We start from the raw sequence: 23,583 nt of genomic DNA, 5'->3' as shown, positions 1-23,583 counted from the left end.
ATAACATCCCCAAAAAATAAAATATCATTCCCAAAACAATTCAAACATGAAGTAGACATATGGGGAATGTAAAGTCATCACAATTTTTGGGGGTATTACTATGTATTACAGAAGTAGAGAAACTGAAACTTTGCAAATTTTTCCAAAATTTTGTTAAATTAGGTATTTTTTGGTGCAAAAAAAAATTATTTTTTTTACTCCATTTTACCAGTGTCATGAAGTACAATATGTGACGAAAAAACAATCTCAGAACGGCCTGGATAAGTCAAAGCGTTTTAAAGTTATCAGCACTTAAAGGGACTCGTCAGATTTTCAAAAAATGGCCTGGTCCTAAGGTGTAAAAAGGCTGTGTCCTTAAGGGGTTAAAGGGACACTGACAGGCCAAAACAGCATATATAGTTAGATATATCACATTACAGGTCTTATACCGTCTTTTAAAAGCATATAACTATCCCCCCTGTCCACCTTATAAAGAGCGAAATATAAAGTTTTATAACCTGCTTCTCCGGTCAGCAATCTGCCCAAGGGGCGGCGTTTCATGTGAAAATGCACCCAGCCAGCCTTCCCAACTGCCGTTTGAAGCCCCGCCCAGCTCATCAATATTCACTTCACTGGGCGGCGGCTAGAACTCTCCCCAGTCTCCCCTCGAAGACGCAGGCTGGTGTGTGTACGCAGGCGCGATCTAACGGCACGGCGCAGAAGATTGGGCATGAACGATGCCCGGAGGATTGAATTGCGCAGGATCGGGACTGGGGAGAGTTCTAGCCACCGCCCAGCAAAGTGAATATTGATGAGCTGGGCGGGGCTTCAAACGGCAGTTGGGAAGGCTGGCTGGGCGCATTTTCACATGAAACGCCGCCCCTTGGGCAGATTGCTGACCGGAGAAGCAGGTTATAAAACTTTATATTTCGCTCTTTATAAGGTGGACAGGGGGGATACTTATATGCTTTTAAAAGACTCATTAAGACCTGTAATGTGATATATCTAACTATATATGCTGTTTTGGCCTGTCAGTGTCCCTTTAAGGCTACCTGCACATGGGTGTGGGTAAATGCACATTAAATCCATACAAATTTCTGTGCGCATTTATGGGCGTTTCTGCAGCATATGCACAACGTCCAATTATGGTTTTTGGTGCGGATTTGATGTAGTTTTACCGCAGATCTCACCCTTTCATTGAAAAGGGCAAAATCCGTAGCTAAAACTGCAAACATAACTGACATGTTCTTTAATTTGAAATATGCGCAGCAGGTCAATTTCCGCATGGGGGAAAAAAAAAAAAGTTTGAGATTAGATTACTGTAATCTCCTACACTTTGCTGGCACTATAATCCGCAGCATTTTTTCCCACACAGGAATCCACGAGGAAAAACCGCACATATTCTGTAATTTGGGCAGGTGGCCTAAGGGTGCATGGCAGATGAATTTGAATGGTACTTACAGAAATCCACACATATGCTGTGAAAACAACCTTATTCTGATGAAAAGAACTCATTTTCTGTTGCAGAAACCTCAAATTTGTGCGAATGTACCCTAAATTCATGCATGCAGAGATTTTTTGGAAGCATTTCTTGGACATGTTCATACAATGCTTTTTCCAAGCTGAAGTATTCTCTTCTGATCTGTTAAAAACTGAAGGCACAAAATTAGTGTTACTTTAAGGCCTCTTGCATACGAACGTGTGCCCGTATTGCGGCCCGCAATACACACGCAGCGGCCTGTGTGCACTCCCCATCACGGATGCGGACCCATTGACTTGAACGGGTCCGCAATCACGGAGATGCGGAACGGAAGCACGGTTCAGAACCCCACGGAAGCACTACGGAGTGCTTCCGTGCTGTTTCTGTCCATGCCTCCGCACCGCAAAAAAATAAAAAAAAATAAATAGAACTTGTTCTATTTTTTTTTTGCAGTGCAGATGGAAAATTGACCCATTTAAGTTGAATGGGTCTCGATCAGTCCCTGCAGCTGCACGGACGTTGCCCGGGCATTGGGGACCGCAGATTGCAGTCCCCAATGAACGGAACGGATACACATTTGTGTGCAGGAGGCCTTATTCTGGACGGGTTATTTTTATTACTATTAAGTTTTCCACCTCTATTGCCTTTGCCACTTCTGTTTCTTGCACAGAAAATTTTCACATTAACTTAAAAAAAATATTGTGTTTGTTAACATTTGTTGGAAAAGTATGATTTGGAACCACTCAAACAAAATTCAGACACAAGTAATTTAAGTAACTTTAATTAGATTTATTTTTTTTAACAAAATTTTAAAAAAGAATGACATAACAAAATAAAGTGAACCCCAGCAGACCTCATATTTGGTAAGTTTTTAGGGAAAATATTTATACAGTATTTTCAGAAGGTGGGCTGACAAACAGAGCTCATAGGTGGTCCCAAAAATTAACAAGCGAGGGTAACAGTGCATGCTCCACTCTACAGATTGTTGCATTTCTTACTTCACTACATTCTTATAACCTTGTAGGGTAACCTAATCGTATAACCTTGTAAGTTTTAACCATAGCAGGGATGCGATACACAAGACCACTTAGAGATGAACTGGAATTCTAGAAAGCTATACAACCACTAAAGACCACCTTGCTCACCACACTCTGAAACGCTTACAGATACAAGATGAAAATTAAACCATGGACTTAAACATTCAGATGGGCTTACAGATGATCTTTCACCTCTCGACAGGTCTGTTTTTTTTAACGGTTTTACTAGTTGGCGGTGTGTTCCTGCACAGTTCCACACTGGCAGCACTGACTGGACAGGGTCAGACTGTACAGGGACGACCCCCCAACTTTGTTCATAAACTTCTCTCAGCGATAACATAGGACTGGCACAAAAGAGTTATATGAAGGGCACGCCAGAATAGTGGTTTCATTTGGAATACAAATTAGTAAAAAGGCATGTCAGGAGGTGAGACGGGTGCTCTTTAAGGTTCACGTAATTGAATGTTTTCCTTCTGTTACGAGGTAGTAATAGATACAGAGAGTGAAATGTGAGGTCTTCCCTAATAAGCACTGTATACAGTTTAATGCAATATCCAAGTCAAGACATCACAGCAGCCAGAGAGGAGTACTGGTGAGCCGCTGTGAGGAGGAACCAGATGCCAAAACATAACTTGTGCTGCACAATAAGCTGAACATCCTGCAGTGCCACGGAGGATGCCTCGTTAAATGTGATTTCACCATTTTAGTGTAGATCAGAATGTTTTATACACATCCAAACATACACAGATTGCACAAAACCATCTACACGTATCATTATTTACATATTCTACAATTCCAACCCTCCGAGAGAGCATGCTCCCGAGGGTACAGAGGGGTGCGAAGATGCCGAAGTCTCTACAGCACACACACAAAAAAAAAAAAAACCCGACCTTTAATGGAGAACAATCTCCAGCTATAGATATATTAGGTGTAAGTGTGCATATGTATTTACAAAATCCTTTTTTCCCCCCCTAAGTACAGCAATTTTCCAACCATCTTTTTACAAAAATAAAGGGTGACCGATTCTGGGTTTCCCCACCCAGCCAATCAGCAGAGTAGAAACAGGAAAAAAAAAAAAATAATATCACAACAAGGTCTGTACAATAAGTCACACAGATTAATTCTGAATCTGTAAGCAAAGCTTTTCTTCATTTACCTGCGGAGGAAAAAAAAATAAAAAATAAATAAAGTTGTATAAAAAGACAAACACTAGCACCAGAACAGACAATAAAGCCTAATTTTTTAAGTTGGATTGTCTTGAGGATGCAAGTTTAACCATTTATAGACCGGGCCAATTACCCCCTTTCCCATTCCCCATTCTTTTAGCACGTGTCTTTGAAAGCCGTAGCTTTTTTTTCCCCCCTGTTCTGTACTTTTTTCTGTGATGTATGAGGTTTTATTTTTTATAACACTATTATTTTTCTGTTTTCACTTTTTAGAGCCAGGAAAAATGTAAAAACCTTTTCTTAATTTTTGCTGTTAATAACACAATGTTCAACTTTTTTTTAATAATTTTTTATTTTTATTTATGCCCCCTTTCTGTAAATGGTTATGGTCGCCAGAGGCAGGACTAGAAGATACACTGAGGGGTATACTGGCTTGTGTTATTTTTTTCTTACATTTATTTATATTTTACACTTTGTGCTCCACCTAAGGTCACACAAGACCATTGGGGGGACATTTAACATTTCATTTTTTTTTTTTAACTGATGCATTTAAAAAATACATTTGAAACATGATCAAAATATAAACTAAAAATGCAAAAAAATGTCAGCCACACTCACATAGATTGCAGGTTAAAGAGCTGTGAAAGCGGGATGTACTGTGTGGAGATAGGCTGTGTCGCCAAGCTGAGGGCTGGGCTGAGAGCTACAAAAAGATAGAACATTATTTTAAGATGCAGGACTTTACTGAAAAAGCTTTAAGATTAAGTATAGTCACTTATGTACCTGAAAGGGCAGGATTCAAGGCAGTCAGCGGAATAGCTCCATTAAGCTGAAGAGCAGCCTGGGCAGCAAGAGGTATCTGCAGACCTGTACCTGATGAAAAAAGCAGCAATTACTACATGAAGACAGAAATATTGCCGACAATAAATACTGATAACCAACCTCAACCCAGACCCCCCAAAAAAAGGAGGAGGTGCGAGATTGCCAAACAACCATCTGGCATACATTTTAACCGTTTAAAATGCAGACATGCGTGTGCTATTCATTATCCACCTACCTTCTGCCAATTTAGCCATAAGCTGCAATCGCCCAGTTGCACCCAGATCAATACCACTGCGCTCCAGGTCATCATTATCAAGGAACGAGGGGTCAGTATTGCCATCTGCTCTGTCAGTCACGAGACCAACCTTCATTGGTCGACCAGCCAGTTCAAATCCATTTAGCTGTTCCAGAGCCCGACGAGCACACTCTGCATCTACAAACTGGAGAGAGAAGGAAAAAAAAGAATATATATTCTTCTGTTGAAAATGAGCCCGAGTTATCAATTTATTCATACATTTTTGGTGGGAATAGCAGGGGAATGATGCATTACAAGTAATACAAGTGCCTAATAAAATAGACATGTCAGTTCTGCCAAAATTCAGTTATAGCAGCCATAGCTAGTTTGATCACTCTATAGAGAATTGCAAATAACGGCATTAATGGACCGACTGACATTGTTTGAGTATACATTGCTCGCTGCGATAACGTAAAGTATCTGAACACTCGTGCCTGTGAGGTCATTGATATTTTACAAGCTGACCGATGTATTAATTCACTATACCGTATATACTCGAGTTTTTTGCCACATATTTTTGTGCTCAAAAAGCCCCCTCGTCTTATACTCGAGTCTAGGTCTGTATTTCTGTATTATGGCAACTTACATTGCCATAATACAGACCATGACATGTTGGGGGCCGGAGAAGCTGTTACTTACCTTTACAGCTGCTCCGGTCAGCTCCCAGCACGTCCGCGCGGCACCTCTGTTAAGCTCCCAGTAGGAGCGATTTGGCCGACCCGAAAATGCCGTGATTATATATGAAGGGGCCCCGCGCACATAACTGGCTTTGTGTGTAAAGTATTTTACTAGTGTGTGAAACAATCTCTCTCCTATTGATAACAGGTCCAGCCTCTGTACTCACTTTCACGATGAATGCACTGCAGCGAGACAACCTTGCAGTAGGCCTTGATTAAAAAGGTCTTCTGTTTTCATTTCACTGGCACAATAATTTGGTTGAAGGTGGACATGGCCTTTAAATACTTGTGTCCAATTTTTTTGCACCATTCTGAGATGGAAATACCCTTTTGAGTGGCAATTGTGGTTGCTTAAAGCAATCCCAAGCCTCTAAGGCAGAGTTTGAAGGGCTGCAATATCAGGCCTGGCAATTAGCTGGGAAAACCTATAGGAGACTGAGGTCAGCTGTCATTCTCAGGATGCTGCTCACTCAGCTACTGCCAGTGCTTTATTTTACACATGATTAGCATTAGCAGGTGTAAAGCATGTAAGTATAACCTTCATACACTCACAGTTATAAAACCATAGCCTTTGGACCGTCCAGTATCAGGTTCTCTCAGAAGCTGAATATGCTCAATCTGTAAGAAAATGATAAATATTACTAACTCAAATGGTTCTAGATCTTATTAAGTAACTAAAGAAAGCTTACCTTTCCAAAAGGTTCAAAGATTCCAGTCAACATTTCTTCTGTGATGTTAAAATGTAAAGATCCTACATACAGACGCATGGGTCCAGTGTTATACCTCTGGAGATTACTGGCCATGGCAGCCAGGCGATTCTTTTCAGCCTATAATGTAAGATAATATTTGACCAAAGGCGACAGAGCTCTATGGGAAAATGAACGTTTGATTTGCAGATGTAATACAAAAACAAGTACAGGACGGAACTGATACTGGGGGAAGAGAGGCCTGCCTGCGAGGGCTTATAATCTGACACTGGTTTATTAACATCAGGCCAGAAATGTGTTTGTTCTTCATCAAACAGGCTGTCTAGTCCAGAAAATCCATCTTCAAATACCCTATAAAAGGGAATTCTGATTTAATAGAGGGGATTCTCATCTCTTGGCCAGATGAGAGAGTGGTTTGCTTTCGAGGACTTGTCCTCTCCTACACAGATAAGTTATTGAATTGAATAGGCACTGTGTAATTAATTCTTCATTTCACCTGTGCTGGTGCTCCATGGCAGGTGACCACTTAGGGCAACCGAAATGACAAGCGTTTATGGTGTTTTTAGTGACTTGTGATCCAAACGTATGTTAGGATGGTGTTTTTATCCTCATACAGAAAACTACCATTTCTAAAACTAGCTGTGTTAAAAATAAAAAATTAAAAGAAACAAAAACTGCCAATAATCATGGGGGGGAAAAAATGGCAGGAAGGTTTGTGTGCCCCGCATTTCATATTTTCTATAGACTTTCAGCCAAACATCTGGAGCTGGTGTTTTCTTTTTCCCAGCAAAAAAGACAATACCAATGTGTGAAAGCAGATTTCAGAAGTTGTTCTCTTACCTGTGAAACCTGCACAATGATAGGCACACCCAGCAACCTTTGTCCAGTTAGCCCAATAGCGAGAGGCACAGACTGGATGTCAACAAATTCGACATATGCTATGCCCTTTGATCTGCGCGAGTTTCTGTCGGAAATTATCCTTACATCACGTACCTGAAATATAATTAAAAAATTCAGCCGAATATAAATGAAAGGTATGTAGTTGACAACAATTTTTAAGTGGGACTGACTTTTCCAACAGCTGAAAAAAAGTCTTCCAAGTCTCGTGTACGAATGCGCGCAGCCAGCTGCATACAGAACACTGTCCGGGCATCCCGTTCTTCTGGAGTCAAATTAGGTTCAGGTTTCCTAAAAACAGGAAGTGGGAGATTCGCTGTAATATAGAAAATGTGTTTGTCTCCAGGCCAAGTAACCCCTATCAAAACTACATTAAAATCCCCCTAAATCCAGCACACTGATGCCCAGTAATAAGACACAGGACACCCACTAGACACAATGTGTATCCCCCTGCATCTACACGGATGCAGCATTAATAGCCGCTTACAGTAGTTTTCTAAGCTTGAAATAAATTATGTAATCGTACAGGGCCTTGTAACCATCACAAAAGCCTGACCATGCTGAGAGAGTTTTGATTGGTGGAGCCCTATATCACATACAGCTAGCATATTCTGGATTCACTATAAGACACAGAGCAGGATTTTACCACCATTCAACTTTTTACAGCAGTATAGCTTTCCAGGAGACTTGCAAATACCTGAGAGGGCTCTTTTCTTTGTGTCGGGGACTGCGACTCCTACTGCGTGTATAACGTCGCCTGTTTAACGAGAACAGTTAAATCATATATACATTTTTTGTTGCTGGACACTGTTCTTCTCAGTTAAGAAAAAATACACTTCTACGTCTATCACTGTCAAAGCTAAAACAGAAATAGTTGAGGACTTCATGTATGTGGTCCAGTTCAGGCTTTCAGATGCCACTGAAGTGAGTTTTATTCATGATTCAGTATAGGGAAACATGCCTAATGTTACAACCAGTGGTTCAAAGGATCCGTGGTGCTGTCCTAATCATACTTTAAGGTTGAAAATGGTCATAATCCTATTATTCTTACTGACCCAGGACTGTAGTGCCTGGAACGTTCATGGCGGTGGCTCCGATCACGGCTCCTAGATCTGTACCCCCTGCCTCTGCTACGGCTTCTGTATCGACGTTCATGACTTCTATGCCTGCTGCTCCTTCTTCTGTGTCTCTCCCTGCTCCGACTACGGCTAAGAAAAGCTTGCGATTAATTTACCAGAAAAAAAGAAAAACTTCTTTATTTCTAATGTAGATAAAGTTTACATTTACCTTCTACGTCGATCACGACTCAGAGTTCGACTCTTTCCGCTGGTAGGAAGAACAGACATGAACAGAAATTACATGGCAATTTCAATCTCAATACATGGTAGGTCAGTCACAGTGAATGTCTGCATCAAATAACCATACAGCAGTGAATAGAGAGGATTATATATACCGTATTTTCCGCTTTATAAGACGCACCTGATAAGACGCACCTAGGTTTTAGAGGAGGAAAATAGGAAAAAAAGTTTACCCAAAAGGTGTGCTAAAATATTTAATAAAATAACAATAGTTTACACTGTTATGGGGGATCTACGGATGACACACTGTTATGAGGATATTTGGGAGATCTTTGGATGACGCACTGTTATGTGACTATAACCCCCCCTCATCTTTTAGAATACACCCATATACTGCAGTACATTGGTGTATTCTTAAGGATGAGGGGGGTTATAGTCACATTTAACACAGTTAATTTTTAGGTCAGCCCCAGAGCTGTCACTTACCAGGGGCTTTAGGTGACAGGAGGGAGGAAGGAGTTGTAGTGGCCTCCGTCACTCTGTTCTATCCCCTATTTCACAGCAGTTCCATTGGTGGTCTGTGGCAATGGCGCTCATGGCCGGAGGGAGGCTGGCGGGACTGGGGAGAGGTGGGGGAAGCTTATTACACCACCAATCAGCAGGGCTATGGCGGAAATGTGCGGAATATGACAGCAGAGACGATCACCTCGGGGAAGGGGCGGGGATAAGAAGGAAAAGTAGGTGTGTTTTTGGCCAAAGAAAGAAGGGCTGAGAGTGAGTGGGTGTGCTTTTTGCTGGAATCCTCCAATCTTAGAGGGAGAAGTGTTGGATGCGGGGCTTACGTGAAAGTTGCGGGTTCCCGATGCTGAGGGTCAGTGTCTGGCGGGCATGCACTGCGGGGTAACTGGAGTTGAGGCGGCCGCAGCTGAGCGATGGTATCCGGGGCTGCGGGCACTGGTGAGGCAGAGCAGGAGGTAAGCACCAGGAGAGGAGAAGTCCGGGAGAGTTGGAGAATCAAATCTGCTCATGGCCAGAGGGAGGCTGGAGGGACTGGGGGTAAGCTTATTGGTGGAGGCGGCAGTTCCAGCCGACGCACACCACCAATCAGCAGTACGTGCAGGCGGCAGTGCAGCGGAGGAGAACTGCTCCCCTCCCCCTTCTATGGAGCGGACCCAGGCAGCAGCTGCGTAATATGGACATGCGGGCTGATTTTTGACAGATTCGCTTTATAATGCATCTTATAAAGTGAAAAATACGGTACTTATTTTTTGCAGGGTTTAAAAAAAAAAAAACACATAAAAATGATGTTTGTAAGGCTCTGATCCAAGCAGACCCTTCAGACTCCACCACCACTTTCTAAACATAAAAGTTCTATATGTGCAGAGTCTACATACAGGTATCCTCACAAAATCATCAACATGACAAATCTTAAAAGGGGCTGTTCAACTTTCTAGTGTATAGCGTGGCTGGACCCACAGTGGTAATCATACTTTTCTGATCCCTCTCACTGTATTCCAGCTCCATTGCTGCCCCGCCAACACTGCAGGTCCTGTGTGTCCCTGTATTAATTTCCTCTGACAAAGGGCACATGACCTCTGCAGCCAAAAGCAGTCATGTGTCACCCATGCAGCACATGCCTGGGTCACACGCTGCACAGGGCGACACATCACTGATGCGGCCATGCCCTCCGTCAAATGTTGATGCAGAGAGACCCAGGACCTTCAGTGCAGATGGGGCATTGATGGAGCTGGAACCCATCAGCAGGGATCAGGTAAATATGATCACCACTGTGGGTCTGGCCATTCATGCATATGACTGTTGAGACTGGCTGCAACGGTCACAAACAATGGATGCCACATGACCACTACATATGTAGCAGAGACCAGAGTGGAAGACTTATTACATTATGTTATACCATTCTCCGGCTCTGTGCAATCATAACCTCAACACAAAACGACACGAGCCATAGCAAAAGGTTTTAACAGGAGGCCAATAAAAAAATAAAAAAAAATAAAAAATCACAAAGACTACAATCGCATACTACTGCGGTCTATGGGATAAGTAATCACAGGATGACATGTTAAAGGGCTTCTGTCACCCCACTAAAGTGATTTTTTTTTGGGGCTAGTTAAGGGCTCTTTCACACTTGCGTTCTTTTCTTCCGGCATAGAGTTCCGTCGTCGGGGCTCTATGCCGGAAGAATCCTGATCAGGATTATCCCAATGCATTCTGAATGGAGTGAAATCAGTTCAGGATGCATCAGGATGTCTTCAGTTCCGGAACGGAACGTTTTTTGGCCGGAGAAAATACTGCAGCATGCTGCGCTTTTTGCTCCGGCCAAAAATCCGGAACACTTGCCGCAAGGCCGGATCCGGAATTAATGCCCATTGAAAGGCATTGATCCGGCCTTAAGCTAAACGTCGTTTCGGCGCATTGCCGGAGCCGACATTTAGCTTTTTCTGAATGGTTACCATGGCTGCCGGGACGCTAAAGTCCTGGCAGCCATGGTAAAGTGTAGCGGGGAGCGGGGGAGCAGTGTACTTACCGTCCGTGCGGCTCCCGGGGCGCTCCAGAGTGACGTCAGGGCGGCCAAAGTGCATGGATCATGTGATCGCATTGGACACGTCATCCATGCGCATGGGGCGCTCTGACGTCATTCTGGAGCGCCCCGGGAGCCGCACGGACTGTAAGTATACCGCTCCCCACTACTACTATGGCAACCAGGACTTTAATAGCGTCCTGGGTGCCATAGTAACACTGAAAGCATTTTGAAGACGGTTCCGTCTTCAAATGCTTTCAGTACACTTGCGTTTTTCCGGATCCGGAGTGTAATTCCGGCAAGTGGAGTGCACGCCGGATCCGGACAACGCAAGTGTGAAAGAGGCCTAAATTAGTTATATAGCGATATATGAAAATATAATTGTGTTACTTACATTGATCCAGCAGTTTATTCAAAAAACAAAGTTTTATCATATGCAAATTCGGTCTCTACCAGCAAGTAGGGCGGCTACTTGCTGGTAGCTGCTGCAGAAATCCGCCCCCTCCTCTTGTTGATTGACAGGGCCAGCCGCGATCTCCTCCTCCGGCCAGCCCTGTCGGCATTTCAAAAATCGCGCGCCTGTGTTCATTCGGCGCAGGCGCTCTGAGATGAGGAGGCTCGTCTCCTCAGAACTCCCTCAGTGCGCCTGCACCGATGACATCATCGAAATAGAAGACGACAGGGCTGGCCGGAGGAGGAGATCCCGGCTGGCCCTGTCAATCAACAAGAGGAGGGGGCGGATTTCTGCAGCAGCTACCAGCAAGTAGCCGCCCTACTTGCTGGTAGAGACCGAATTTGCATATTATAAAACTTCGTTTTTTGAATAAACTGCTGGATCAATGTAAGTAACACAATTATATTTTCATATATCGCTATATAACTAAGGCTACTTTCACACTAGCGTTCGGAGCGGATCCGTCTGATGTTTCATCAGACGGATCCGCTCCGATAATGCAGACGTTTGCATCCGTTCAGAACGGATCCGTCTGCATTATTACTTAGAAAATTTTCTAAGTCTGAAAGTAGCCTGAGCGGATCCGTTCAGACTTTACATTGAAAGTCAATGGGGAACGGATCCGCTTGAAGATTGAGCCATATACTGTCATCTTCAAGCGGATCCGTCCCCATTGACTTACATTGTAAGTGTGGACGGATCCGCTCGCCTCCGCACGGCCAGGCGGACACCCGAACGCTGCAAGAAGCGTTCAGGTGTCCGCTCACTGAGCGGAGCGGAGGCTGAACGCTGGCAGGCGGATGCATTCTCAGTGGATCCGCCTCCACTGAGAATGCATTGGGGCCAGACGGATGCGTTCGGGGCCGCTCGTGAGCCCCTTCAAACAGTGCGCACGAGCGGACACCCGAACGCTAGTGTGAAAGTAGCCTAATTTAACTAGCCCCAAAAAAAATAAAAATCACTTTAGTGGGGTGACAGAAGCCCTTTAAAGTCCTCAAAGGGGACTAAAAAAGGACAGCAAAAAAGTTATTTTTTTAAATACAAGTATTTAAAATTCAAGCATCTCCTTTTCTAAATTAACATATATAAACATAACTGGTATCATCGTGCACAAAAATGTCCACATATAAAAATTTGTCCTCTGTGGTTAAATGCCACAACAGAAAAATAAAAATGCAGATTTTCATTATTTTTTTTTTATTTCACACCATGCTTGTAAACATCTGGGTTGTGGTGTCAATTAACAGGCTAATTAGAAACAGAGGGGTAACTTTCAGAGGGGATGGATAACATGCACGGAAGTCCATGTTACCCTCTTTAGGGGACAAGTACAGTTACACAGGAAGATCTCTTTTCCCTGCAGCCTCCGTAACTGAACGTCTAGGAGTGAGAGCTACAGGTTTATGGAGCTCTCACTTGGAACCTGTTTCTAAAGGTTATATACTGGGCTAGCACCTGGTCTCATTTTAAACCCTAGGTTGTTAGCTTCAAAATGAGACCAAGATCATGGGACTAGCTCTATTGTACCCCCCTCCTGCAGCAACACAACCCAAACAGTTTTGCCTGGACAAACTGTATTCAGGGTAATCGGTGGGGCGGGAGAGTGATGGGTATCTTTAACAGTGAAAGGGTTGATGTTAGAAGTCAGACAAACCCCTTTTTTTTTTTAATATTCACAAGCAAGGTCATCAAAAATTAGGAGTTACCTGCTGCTGCTGCTACTGTAGCTGCCATTTTTGCCAGAACGGCTCCTGCTTTCTCGCTCCTTTAACTCTTTGTTTGAAATTTCTTCCTGTTCAGCCCAACAAAAAAATGCCACACCGATACAAGATGATCAGGCCGGTCCGAAGACAGAAAAACACGGAAGAATGGGGGAAGGTAGGGAAACAGCAAAAGACAACATTAAAAATAAAAAATGTTTTAGCCAATAGGGATTAAGGGACTTATAAAACCAGTGGACTACCTAGGTACACCCTTCTATTAATGTGACCTTCAATAAAGGATGAACAAGAGATCAGCAGAGCGTGCCTCACATATATACCTTACCTGATACATAAATTAGTTATTATAGGTTTTTTCCCCCACTGTAGCTTGACTCTCAAACTCCTCGGCCTGGAGCAAACAGAGGGCATATTGCTTTATGACTTTCGGCAATTACACACTGGTAGCAAATTAATGAGGCATTGATGACAGTTACGCAGACACAATGACTTGTCATTCTAGGCTGATCATATAATACAGATTTAGAAACGCAAAGCAACAAAGCTTGAACTTCAACTGTATTTCTCAGTAATATTCAGGCTTTATGTAACCGGCTACATCTAACGAACGTCTAGATCTGATTTGGATAACATGAAGTAATCACCTTTCAAAAGTGGTCAGAACCTTCAAGTTTAAACTTTTTTTTGGGGGTGGGGGGGGGGGGGGGTTTATGAAAGGAGACTTAATGCTCCCACTCTAAAATGACAAATATAAGTAATAAGAGGTACTAAACCTCAAACACAAAGAAACAGCTTTTCTTTGATCCTGTTGGTTGTCTTGACGCCACAATCTTTTCAAGCCCCTTCCCCAGTTGAGCAGGGCAGGGAGGACTAGGTTCTATGAAAAGAAAGGGAGCAGTGTGTTACTGAGTAAGCGACAGCTTGAACTTAACGGACCAGGAAACAAAATGGTTATTCAAGCCCATCACCCTTAACACTTGTGTGAGCTTTTCTAACCACAGTACCCCAATTCAGATAACCCTACGGTCCACAAACAAAGTGCACATTCATCAAAAGTCACAAGACACCATCCAAGGAGTCCTGCAACTCAAGATTCACTGTCCACTGGCAGCAGAAGGTGGCACTGGGCTTGGCATCGCTGCAGGATTAGTGTTACCTATATAGAGCATCTCACTGTAGCACAAGAAAGAAGGGAGCTAATATGAGATGTCCAGGAATAAGTAGTTTTTACCTAATGTCCGCAGCCTGCCTCAGTAAAACAGAAGAATCATACTTAGGCTCCATTCACACGTCCGCAAAATGTGTCCGCATCCTTTCCGCAATTTTGCGGAAAGGATGCGGACCCATTCATTCTCTATGGGGACGGAATGTGCTGTCCGCATCCACATTTGCGGATCCGCACTTCCGCATCCGTGCTTCCGTTTCCGCAAAAAAATAGAACATGTCCTATTCGTGTCCGCAATTGCGGACAAGAACAGGCATATTCTATTATGTCGGCAATGTGCGGTCCGCAAAATGCGGAACACACATTGCCGCTTTCCGTGTTTTGCGGATCCGTGTCACCGTGTATCCGCAAAACACATTGCGGACGTGTGAATGGAGCCTTAGGGTCCATTCACACGTCCGTTGTTTCTTTCCTGATCTGTTCCGTTTTTTGCTGAACAGATCTGGACCCATTCATTTTCAATGGGTCCTGAAAAAAAATCAGACATTGTGCTGTCCATTTTTTTTCAGGACCCATTGAAAATGAATGGGTCCAGATCTGTTCAGCAAAAAACGGAACAGATAAGGAAAGAAACAACGGACGTGTGAATGGACCCTTAGGCTACTTTCACACCTGCGTTAGGTGCGGATCCGTCTGGTATCTGCACAGACGGATCCGCACCTATAATGCAAACGCTTAGATCCGTTTGCATTATCATGAACCAAAAAAAAATAAGCAAACGGATCCGTTTTGACTTTACATTGAAAGTCAATGGGGGACGGATCCATTTGAAAATTGAGCCATATTGTGTCAACTTCAAATGGATCCGTCCCCATTGACTTACATTGTAAGTCTGGACGGATCCGTTTGCCTCCGCACGGCCAGGCGGACACCCGAACGCTGCAAGCTGCGTTCAGGTGTCCGCCTGCTGAGCAGAGTGGAGGACAAACTGTGCCAAACTGATGCATTCTGAGCGGATCCGCATCCACTCAGAATGCATTAGGGCTGGACGGATCCGTTCGGGGCCACTTGTGAGAGCCTTCAAACGGAACTCACAAGCGGAGCCCCGAACGCTAGGGTGAAAGTAGCCTTACCTGCTCTGGTGGGTCCTTTTTCAGATCCCCTCCTGGCTTTCTTCCGGTACAGCATGGGTACTGTCACATGATTTGTTGCAGCCAATGACTGCCTTTAGTGGTGAGGTGTTCACAAGTGGCAATTCACTGCTGTAGCCAGTCATTGGCTACAGCAGAGCATGCGACCATGAGCATACTGTACCAGAAGAAGGATGGGATAGGAAGACAGACACACGGGAGCGGCAGGGAGCAGGCAAGTGTGAATCTTTGGTTAACGGAGGCAGGCTGCGACATTAGGTAAAAACGAATTGTTTCCAGAGGCCCCTTTAGGCCCCTTTCACACAGGCGAGTATTCCACGCGGATGCGATGCGTGAGGTGAACGCATTGCACCCGCACTGAATACAGACCCATTCATTTCTATGGGGCTGTTCACATGAGCGGTGATTTTCACGCATCACTTATGCGTTGCGTGAAAATCGCAGCATGCTCTATATTCTGCGTTTTTCACACAGCGCAGGCCCCATAGAAGTGAATGGGGTTGCGTGAAAATGGCAAGCATCCGCAAGCAAGTGCGGATGCGGTGCGATTTTCACGCACGGTTGCTAGGAGACGATCGGGATGGAGACCCGATCATTATTATTTTCCCTTATAACATGGTTAGAAGGGAAAATAATAGCATTCTGAATACAGAATGCATAGTAAAACAGCACTGGAGGGGTTAAATTTTTTTTTTTTAAATCACCTTAGTCCACTTGATCGTGTAGCCAGAATCTCCTTCTGTCTCCTTTGTTGAATAGGACCTGTGGTGAGAATTAAGTACAGTTACAGGACCTTTGATGACGTCACTCCGGTCATCACATGGTACGTCACATGATCTTTTACCATGGTGATGGATCATGTGATGACCGGAGTGACGTCAAAGGTCCTGGAATGAATGCTCACCACAGGTCCTGTTCAGCACAGGAGACAGACGAGATGCCGGCAGCGCCAGCAAGTGGATTAAGGAGAGTTAAAAAAAATAAAAAATTTTAACCCCTCCAGCACTATTTTACTTTGCATTCTGTATTCAGAATGCTATTTTCCCTTATGACCATGTTATAAGGGAAAATAATACAATCTACAGAACATTGATCCCAAGCCCAAACTTCTGTGAAGAAGTTCGGGTTTGGGTACCAAACATGCACGATTTTTCTCACGCGCGTGCAAAACGCATTACAATGTTTTGCACTCACGCGGAAAAATTGCGGGTGTTCCCGCAACGCCTGTGTGAAACCAGCCTTAGGGTTCAGCTATACAGTGATTTTAGGCTCCCTAAGTATGGCAGTATAGTAGGGCCAACATAGGAATGGATGGGTTGCAGCACGACTTGCACATTTGCTGCGTCCGCTGCACATGAAAACCAGCAGGGTTGGATTTCTTTGCAATTCGAGTGTCAGGGTCACAGCAAATGTGCAAGTCGTGCTGCAACCCCATCCATTGCTATGGCTGCCCTGCGATACTTGGGCACTAGACACATGTCACGCCCAAAATCACAGCGTAGTCAAAGCCTTAAAAGCTACAAAGTCCACAAATATTAATGAAATTTACAAACCACATGATCTTATAATAATACACATTGTTATCTTATACTGCCCAATGCAAACGCGACTCATCCCAGACATTAGACATGGGGGGGGAGGGGATCTATCAAAACTAGTGGAAAGTAAAACCGGCTTAGTTGCCCATAGCAACCAAATTCATTCTCATTTTTCAGAGCTCTTTTGGAAAATGAAAGTTAGGGTCTGATTGGTTGCTATGGGCAACTTTGATAAATGTCCCCCTATGTCTTATGTGTGGACAGGAAGTCAGTTTCTCTATTCTCTCCTATAAAAGCCTCAATGTCAGTCTCAGGAATAAATGGAGAAACTGACTTCCTGTCCACAAATAAGACACTGTCAGTTAGAGATCATAGTGTTGGTCACATGACACAGCTGAGGATCAGGAGGGAGGTTATAACTCACAAATACACAAATGGCCTCGTCTCTACCAGGAGTTCACAATGTCATCTCCTGGTTTGCCATATTTTCACTAAAATTTGCTAGAAAAGTGGGTGGGGATTCACTAGTTTACACCAGAAATAGTGGAAATCCACACCTGCACTGAGTGTGTAATGTAATACTCCAATGTGCTTTTGTTTAAGACTGGTATTCGCTCGCAGGGACGAATGAAATATGGCTTTAAAGGGAACCTGTCACCAGGATTTGATGTATAGAGCTGAGGACATTGGTTGCTAGATGGCCGCTAGCACATCCGCAATACCCAGTCCCCATAGCTCTGTGTGCTTTTATTGTGTAAAAAACCCCGATTTGATACATATGCAAATTAACCTGAGATGAGTCCTGTATGTGAGATGAGTCAGGGACAGGACTCATCTCAGGTTAATCTGCATATGTATCAAATCTGTTTTTTTTTTTTACACAATAAAAGCACACAGAGCTATGGGGACTGGATATTGCGGATGTGCTAGCGGCAATCTAGCAGCCCATGTCCTCACCTCTTTACCCAAAATCCAGGTGACAGGTTCACTTTAATTGATTACGGCACATTAATGTGGTGCTTGCAAGGCGGCCGCACTGCGTTCAAGTACCGCCACAGTTGGCTCTAAGTAAACTAAGGAGACCGTACTGTTTAGACAGGCTGTATAATTAATGGCCGTGCGGCACTTTAAATACCACGCGACCATTAATAACAGACCAACTAAACAGTGCAGTCTTAGGTTAATTAGAGTCTGCTGCGGCCTATACAGCCATGATGAACTCGAATGCAGCATGGCCGTGTCGCACAACTGTGCCGAGTAGTCATACACTAAGGGTTACAGAGTTTAGCTCTACTGCCGGGGCCCCCTCTGATCATGAGAGCAGGGACCACACAGCCTCCCACCCAAATCTATGGCGAGTTGGATGGAGTTCTGGAAATACAGCACTGTACTCAGCTATCTCCAGAATTCGCATAGAGATAAATAGAGCGGCACCATAGATTATCAACCTGCAACTCATTTACTTTGAGGGCCTTGTATCTAATATTTTACCCTATTACGTGGATAGGGGACAACCTGCTACAACTGGAATACCCTTATAAAAAAATAAAAATCATAAGTGGCGCTAAAAATCTGCAAAAAAAGCCTCGAAGTAGCCCAGGCCTTGAGATCTTCTCTTAAGAGGTGCTGTGAATCTAGGCATCCATTTGGTTCGGCCTTTCAGCCACAAACATTTTCTGTTCATTTTGTGCTACGAAACATTATGCGTTGCGGCATGAAGCCCAAGAGAGTAAAGTACGGGGTGCATTTTCACAATGTATCCAGTGTCTTCTTTTCTTTCTTTCCTACTATTTTTATAATTCAGAAATTGTGGAAGCAAAATGGTTTGAAAACCATCCCGAAATCCGTGGCAGTGAAAGGGTTGAATGGTATAAAGATTGCTTTGCACATCTTTACCAACTCCAGAGTACAAGAAAATAACCTGACTTGCCTCAGTCTCTTGGCTTTGATAGGGAGCTTCCAGCATTGCTTCTATCACAATATCAAAGTCGTCAGAAGCCATGTCTCCTCACAAGTGGGTCTTTAATTCTGCATAAAAGCAAATATAATGAAATTGACAATGCGCAGGATTAGATCACATGGAACAAAATCAGCAGAAATGGGTACAATTCTGTAGACTTTAGGAGTCGGAAATACAGCCACAATCAGGTCTGCCACACTTTACATGGGGCTGTAGCTAGTGCTCATATAAATTCCTCCTGGGCAGCCCCCTCAGCTTTACTAATCCTATAGACCAGGGATCAGCAACCTTTGGCACTCCAGGGACTGTGAAACTACAACTCCCACCATGCACACTTATGAGGCTGTTTGTGTAACTCCCACAGAAGTGAAAGGAGCATTCTGGGAGTTGTAGTTTCAAAACAGCTGGAGTGTCAGAGGTTGCTGATCAGTCTAGACCTGCACTGGATGATACATGTGGTGCAGGGACAGACACTGGAGCATCTAGGCCCCAACCACCTCATCTCTTATTTCTTCTAAGAAGTTAAAAGATGTTCAGTTTCTTATCTATCACACCCTGTACCTAGTCAGAGCAATTCTCAACTCTGTGTGGGAGATTTATCAAAACTGATGACTTAATTGCCCATAGCAACCAACCAGATTATCTTTAGTTTTCCAAAGGACCTCTGAAAAATGAAAGGTGGGATCCGATTTAGTTGCCTATAGCAACTAAGTCAGTTTTGCGTTACACAAGTTCTTATAAGGCTCCGCCTGTGACTGTAGAAGTTTACTGCATCATGGTGATTATGTAATGATGAACGCTGCGCCTCTAGGTGTTGGGTGCCGTAGACTCTGCATGGGTTAGCCACAAGTTAAAGGGGTTTTCTCATCTCAGACAATGGGGGAATATCACTAGGATATGCCCCCATTGTCTTATAGGTGCAGGTCCCACCACTGGGACCCGCACCTATATCGAGAACGGAGCCCCGAAAGTAAAAGGAGGGTGCACTGCGCAGCCGCCCTCCATTCATTTCTATGGGGCCTCCGAAAATAGCCGAGCGCTGGCTCGGCTATTGCAGTCTGCCCCATAGAAATGAGTGGAGGGCGGCTGCGCATGCTCCCACTCACTTCTATGGGAGAGGTGGGGGATTAGCGCTTAGTGGTGAACGGACCCCGGGAAATCTGGGGTCCTCCAGCCACAGTGCTCCCCGCTCAGTTCTCGATATAGGTTCGGGTCCCAGCGGTGAGACCCGCACCTATCAGACAATGGGGGCATATCCTAGCGATATGCCCCCATTGTCTAAGATGGGAAAACCCCTTTAAAAGGGTTTCTGTCATCAGAAATATGGGTATTAACCTGGCTGACATTAGCGATGTGCTAATGTCAGCTGATCATAACTATATTAGTCCCATGTCACTATGTGCCGCCGTTATTGAGAAAAACAAACTTTTATAATATACTAATTAGCCTCTAGGAGTAGGGGGGGGCGTTGCACCTGCTCCTAGATGGTCCGTTCGCCCACCTCTTTCCATGCCCTTCTACACTTGATTGACAGGGCCAGGCTAGCATTGGTCTCCTGTCTGCCGGGGAAATCTCATGCCTGCGCCACCCTGTTCAGTATTGGGCCCCAGTATATTGCCCCAAAGCTGAATAAGTCACAGTGAGGAAGCTGGCTGCCGGCGAATGTCCTTCCCTCACTACGCCTGCGCCGAATACTGAACGGGACGGCGAAGGCGTGAGATTTCCCAGACAGGAGACCACTGCTGCCTGGTCCTGTCAATCAAGTGTAGAAGGGCGTGGCCAGAGGTGGGAGAACAGAGCTTTTAGGAGCAGGGTCAACACCCCCCCCCCCCTCCTAGAGGCTAATTAGCATATTATATAAGTTAGTTTTTCTCAATAATGGCGGCAGGCAGTGAGATGGCACTAATATAGTTATGTTCAGCTGACATTAGCACATCGCTAATGTCAGCCAGCTTAATACCCATTTTTCAGGTGACAAAAATGACCAAAAGATGAGGCAGCGCTCCAAACAGGAGGGAAAGGGTGTTGGACCTTCTTTATTCACCCACGCAATGTTTCAGACCAGCACAATTAGGGTTTTGTCAAGCAATATGGCCAATGCCATGACGTATATTTAGATTTTTTTTTTTTTTATACAAAACATGGTTTCCATGATTACAAAGCGCTGTGTAACATTTTCACAGTATGCCAGGTGACTACAATGAGAAAATAGGCATACGTTGTCCTGGCAGTGAAAGCAGGGATCTCAAGTCTCCCGGAGGTTCAGGGAGTCTCCCGCTATTAGATAGCGGCTCCCTGACACCCACATGTGAAACAATATATCCCTAAGGTTTACCGATAGCAGAGCAGAGAAATAAGAGAAGTGACAGGACAGAGTTTACATTACAGGTTGAATTAACCCTTTAGGGTCAAATTAGCTTCTCAAGGAGATATATATGTTAAAGGCATCCCTCCTTCTGTCTCATTCAGTAGCTATATAACTATTGAGAGAGATGTATTTTTTTAAAATACATTTAACCCTCCATTTTAATTATATTATTTACCCCAGTGTTAAATTCACACCCCCTGGATGCTTGTTTTTTTCCCCCTACAGTGGGGTAGATAATTACACACAGGGTTTTAAAGAATAAACTTCCTGACTCAGACCAAGAGCCGACTCAGCAAGTGAGTCGAAGCATCCGCGCATGCGCATTGCGCAACCTAAGCTTCGGTTCACTTGCTTCTTGTCAGCTCAGCGAATAAACAGATTCATGTGAAAGATCCGAACTTCCCATCTCTAGTTTACTCACAGTAAACCTTTCCGGCAACCTGTAGCAGTGTCCCCTTCTCGGCGCGTGCGCACAGTGCAAGAGGAAGCTGATGCCAGCAGTCCGCAACGGCGCATCAGGCTGAGCCTTTGCGCACGCGCGGGATCTCAAAGCGGGAGGGAGAGGTGGCACTGAGGAGTAGAAGGCGGCGCTGGGCACGAACGGCGATGCATACGGCGGGGCACCATGCATCCACAGACCTCCCCTACTTGGGCACCTTAATTCAGTGATTGACAGGTTAGTAAAACCTGATTCTCGCAGAATAAAGTCACAAATAGCTTTTATAAGGCCACCTTAGAAATCAGAATGCCACCCTGGACATGAGCAGATGTTTAGCTCACAGGGCTTCTAGGTGGTGACAGAATCCCTTTAATCATATACATAAATAGGATAATTTGGGGCAGGGTAATAAGCCCAGTCCTCCACACCATAGAGCAAAGTGTGCAGATACTGCATGTGTTTGGAAAATGTAATAAAAAGTCAGTGAAAGAAAAAAGAAAACCTCCCTGAAATGAGTTTTTGCAGGTTGGGATGTCTGTGAAAGGGTTAATCTGCCTTCCTACTTACATGCCACTTCACCAAACGATTGATGACATATGACAGTGTGAACAAGGACTTCCAGACTCTCGGCATTGTGGATGACAAGCTGAAGTGATCACAGCACTGAGGACTGCAGTAACGGACACTGGTCTGAGGGAAGCTCCGTATAGTACACACGGACATAGTAAACACACGGGCATTGTCAATAGCTGCCCGTTAAACCACGCACAGTGGTGAGCTCACACAATAACACGGCCGTACTACTGACTATATACCTACACGTAATGTCCCGTGGAAACAAGAAACGTGACCCGTTCCGGGCAAACAGAAAAATTCCGCTACTTCGAAGTCCCGGCAGTAAACAAGAGCACTCACCCGCTCTCCTCTGTGCACAGTACGCGATATCACTAACAAGATGGCGGCCAGGCCTAATACCTTCCAGAAGCTTCCCTCACAGTAATGATACTATCCAGCCAATCACAGTCCCTGGCCTCAGAGAAGTAGGCGGGCTAAAAAAAAAAAAAAAAAAGACCACCAATGAAAACTCAGAAAAAAAAATGGCTGCCGGCAAATCACAGAAAAGAATCAAAATGAGGCTTGACACGCTTAGCGCTAATGGCTAATTACCTAAAAACGCTACTATTCAACACCACGTATCTAAGAACCACACGACCTCATCTCGTGATATAAACCTCTTCTAGGCTTTACCATAAACCATACATTTTAGAGGAAGTGTCCTTGGGGGATATTTATAAAAACTGGTGTAAAGAAAAACTGCCTTAAAGGGAACCTGTCACCTGGATTTTGTGTATAGAGCTGAGGACATGGGTTACTAGATGGCCGCTAGCACATCCGCAATATCCAGTCCCCATAGCTCTGTGTGCTTTTATTGTGTAAAAAAAACTTATTTGATACATATGCAAATTAACCTGAGATGTGTCCTGTCCCTGACTCATCTCACATACAGGACTCATCTCAGGTTAATTTGCATATGTATCAAATAGTTTTTTTTACACAATAAAAGCACACAGAGCTATGGGGACTGGGTATTGCGGATGTGCTAGCGGCCATCTAGCAACCCATGTCCTCGGCTCTGTACACAAAATCCCGGTGACAGGTTCCCTTTAATTGCCCAATTTGCCCATAGCAGGCTAACTGAAGGTATTTTTAACTTCTTGCCGTCTTTATAAATTAAGTTCACTACCTATGAAAGGCTACTTTCACACTGGCGTTTTGGCTTTCAGTTTGTGAGATCCGTTCAGGGCTCTCACGAGCGGTCCAAAACGGATCAGTTTTGCCCTAATGCATTCTGAATGGATAAGGATCCGCTCAGAATGCATCAGTTTGCCT

At 44.3% G+C, this 23,583-nt stretch overlaps 1 protein-coding gene across 5 annotated transcripts; it reads right to left on the bottom strand.

Moving 5' to 3' along the window:
* Positions 1–2,224: 2,224 nt before the first annotated feature.
* RBM23 (RNA binding motif protein 23) lies at positions 2,225–22,690 on the bottom strand. 5 transcript variants are annotated; one of them, XM_040416875.1, is made up of 14 exons: positions 22,609–22,690; positions 18,857–18,954; positions 13,061–13,143; positions 8,348–8,383; positions 8,116–8,268; positions 7,758–7,817; positions 7,234–7,351; positions 7,004–7,156; positions 6,146–6,283; positions 6,009–6,074; positions 4,720–4,924; positions 4,446–4,535; positions 4,281–4,365; positions 2,225–3,652 (listed from the first exon to the last, which is right to left on the bottom strand). In XM_040416875.1, exons 2-14 carry the CDS (start codon positions 18,926–18,928, stop codon positions 3,649–3,651), a joined length of 1,263 nt encoding a protein of 420 aa, XP_040272809.1. In that variant the 5' UTR covers positions 18,929–18,954; positions 22,609–22,690; the 3' UTR covers positions 2,225–3,648. The 5 variants fall into 5 exon arrangements, with proteins under 5 accessions (XP_040272809.1, XP_040272810.1, XP_040272807.1 ...); XM_040416876.1 differs by having other exon boundaries at positions 8,116–8,262; positions 8,348–8,384; positions 13,062–13,143; XM_040416873.1 differs by lacking the exon at positions 22,609–22,690 and adding an exon at positions 22,513–22,531 and having other exon boundaries at positions 2,247–3,652; positions 8,348–8,384; positions 13,062–13,143.
* Positions 22,691–23,583: the final 893 nt, after the last annotated feature.

This window comes from Bufo bufo, chromosome 2 (assembly GCF_905171765.1).
Source record: "Bufo bufo chromosome 2, aBufBuf1.1, whole genome shotgun sequence".
In the NCBI taxonomy this organism is placed as follows: Eukaryota; Metazoa; Chordata; class Amphibia; order Anura; family Bufonidae; genus Bufo; species Bufo bufo.
The sequence above is the reverse complement of the archived record's forward strand: the minus strand, read 5'-3'. Positions and strand labels throughout refer to the sequence as shown.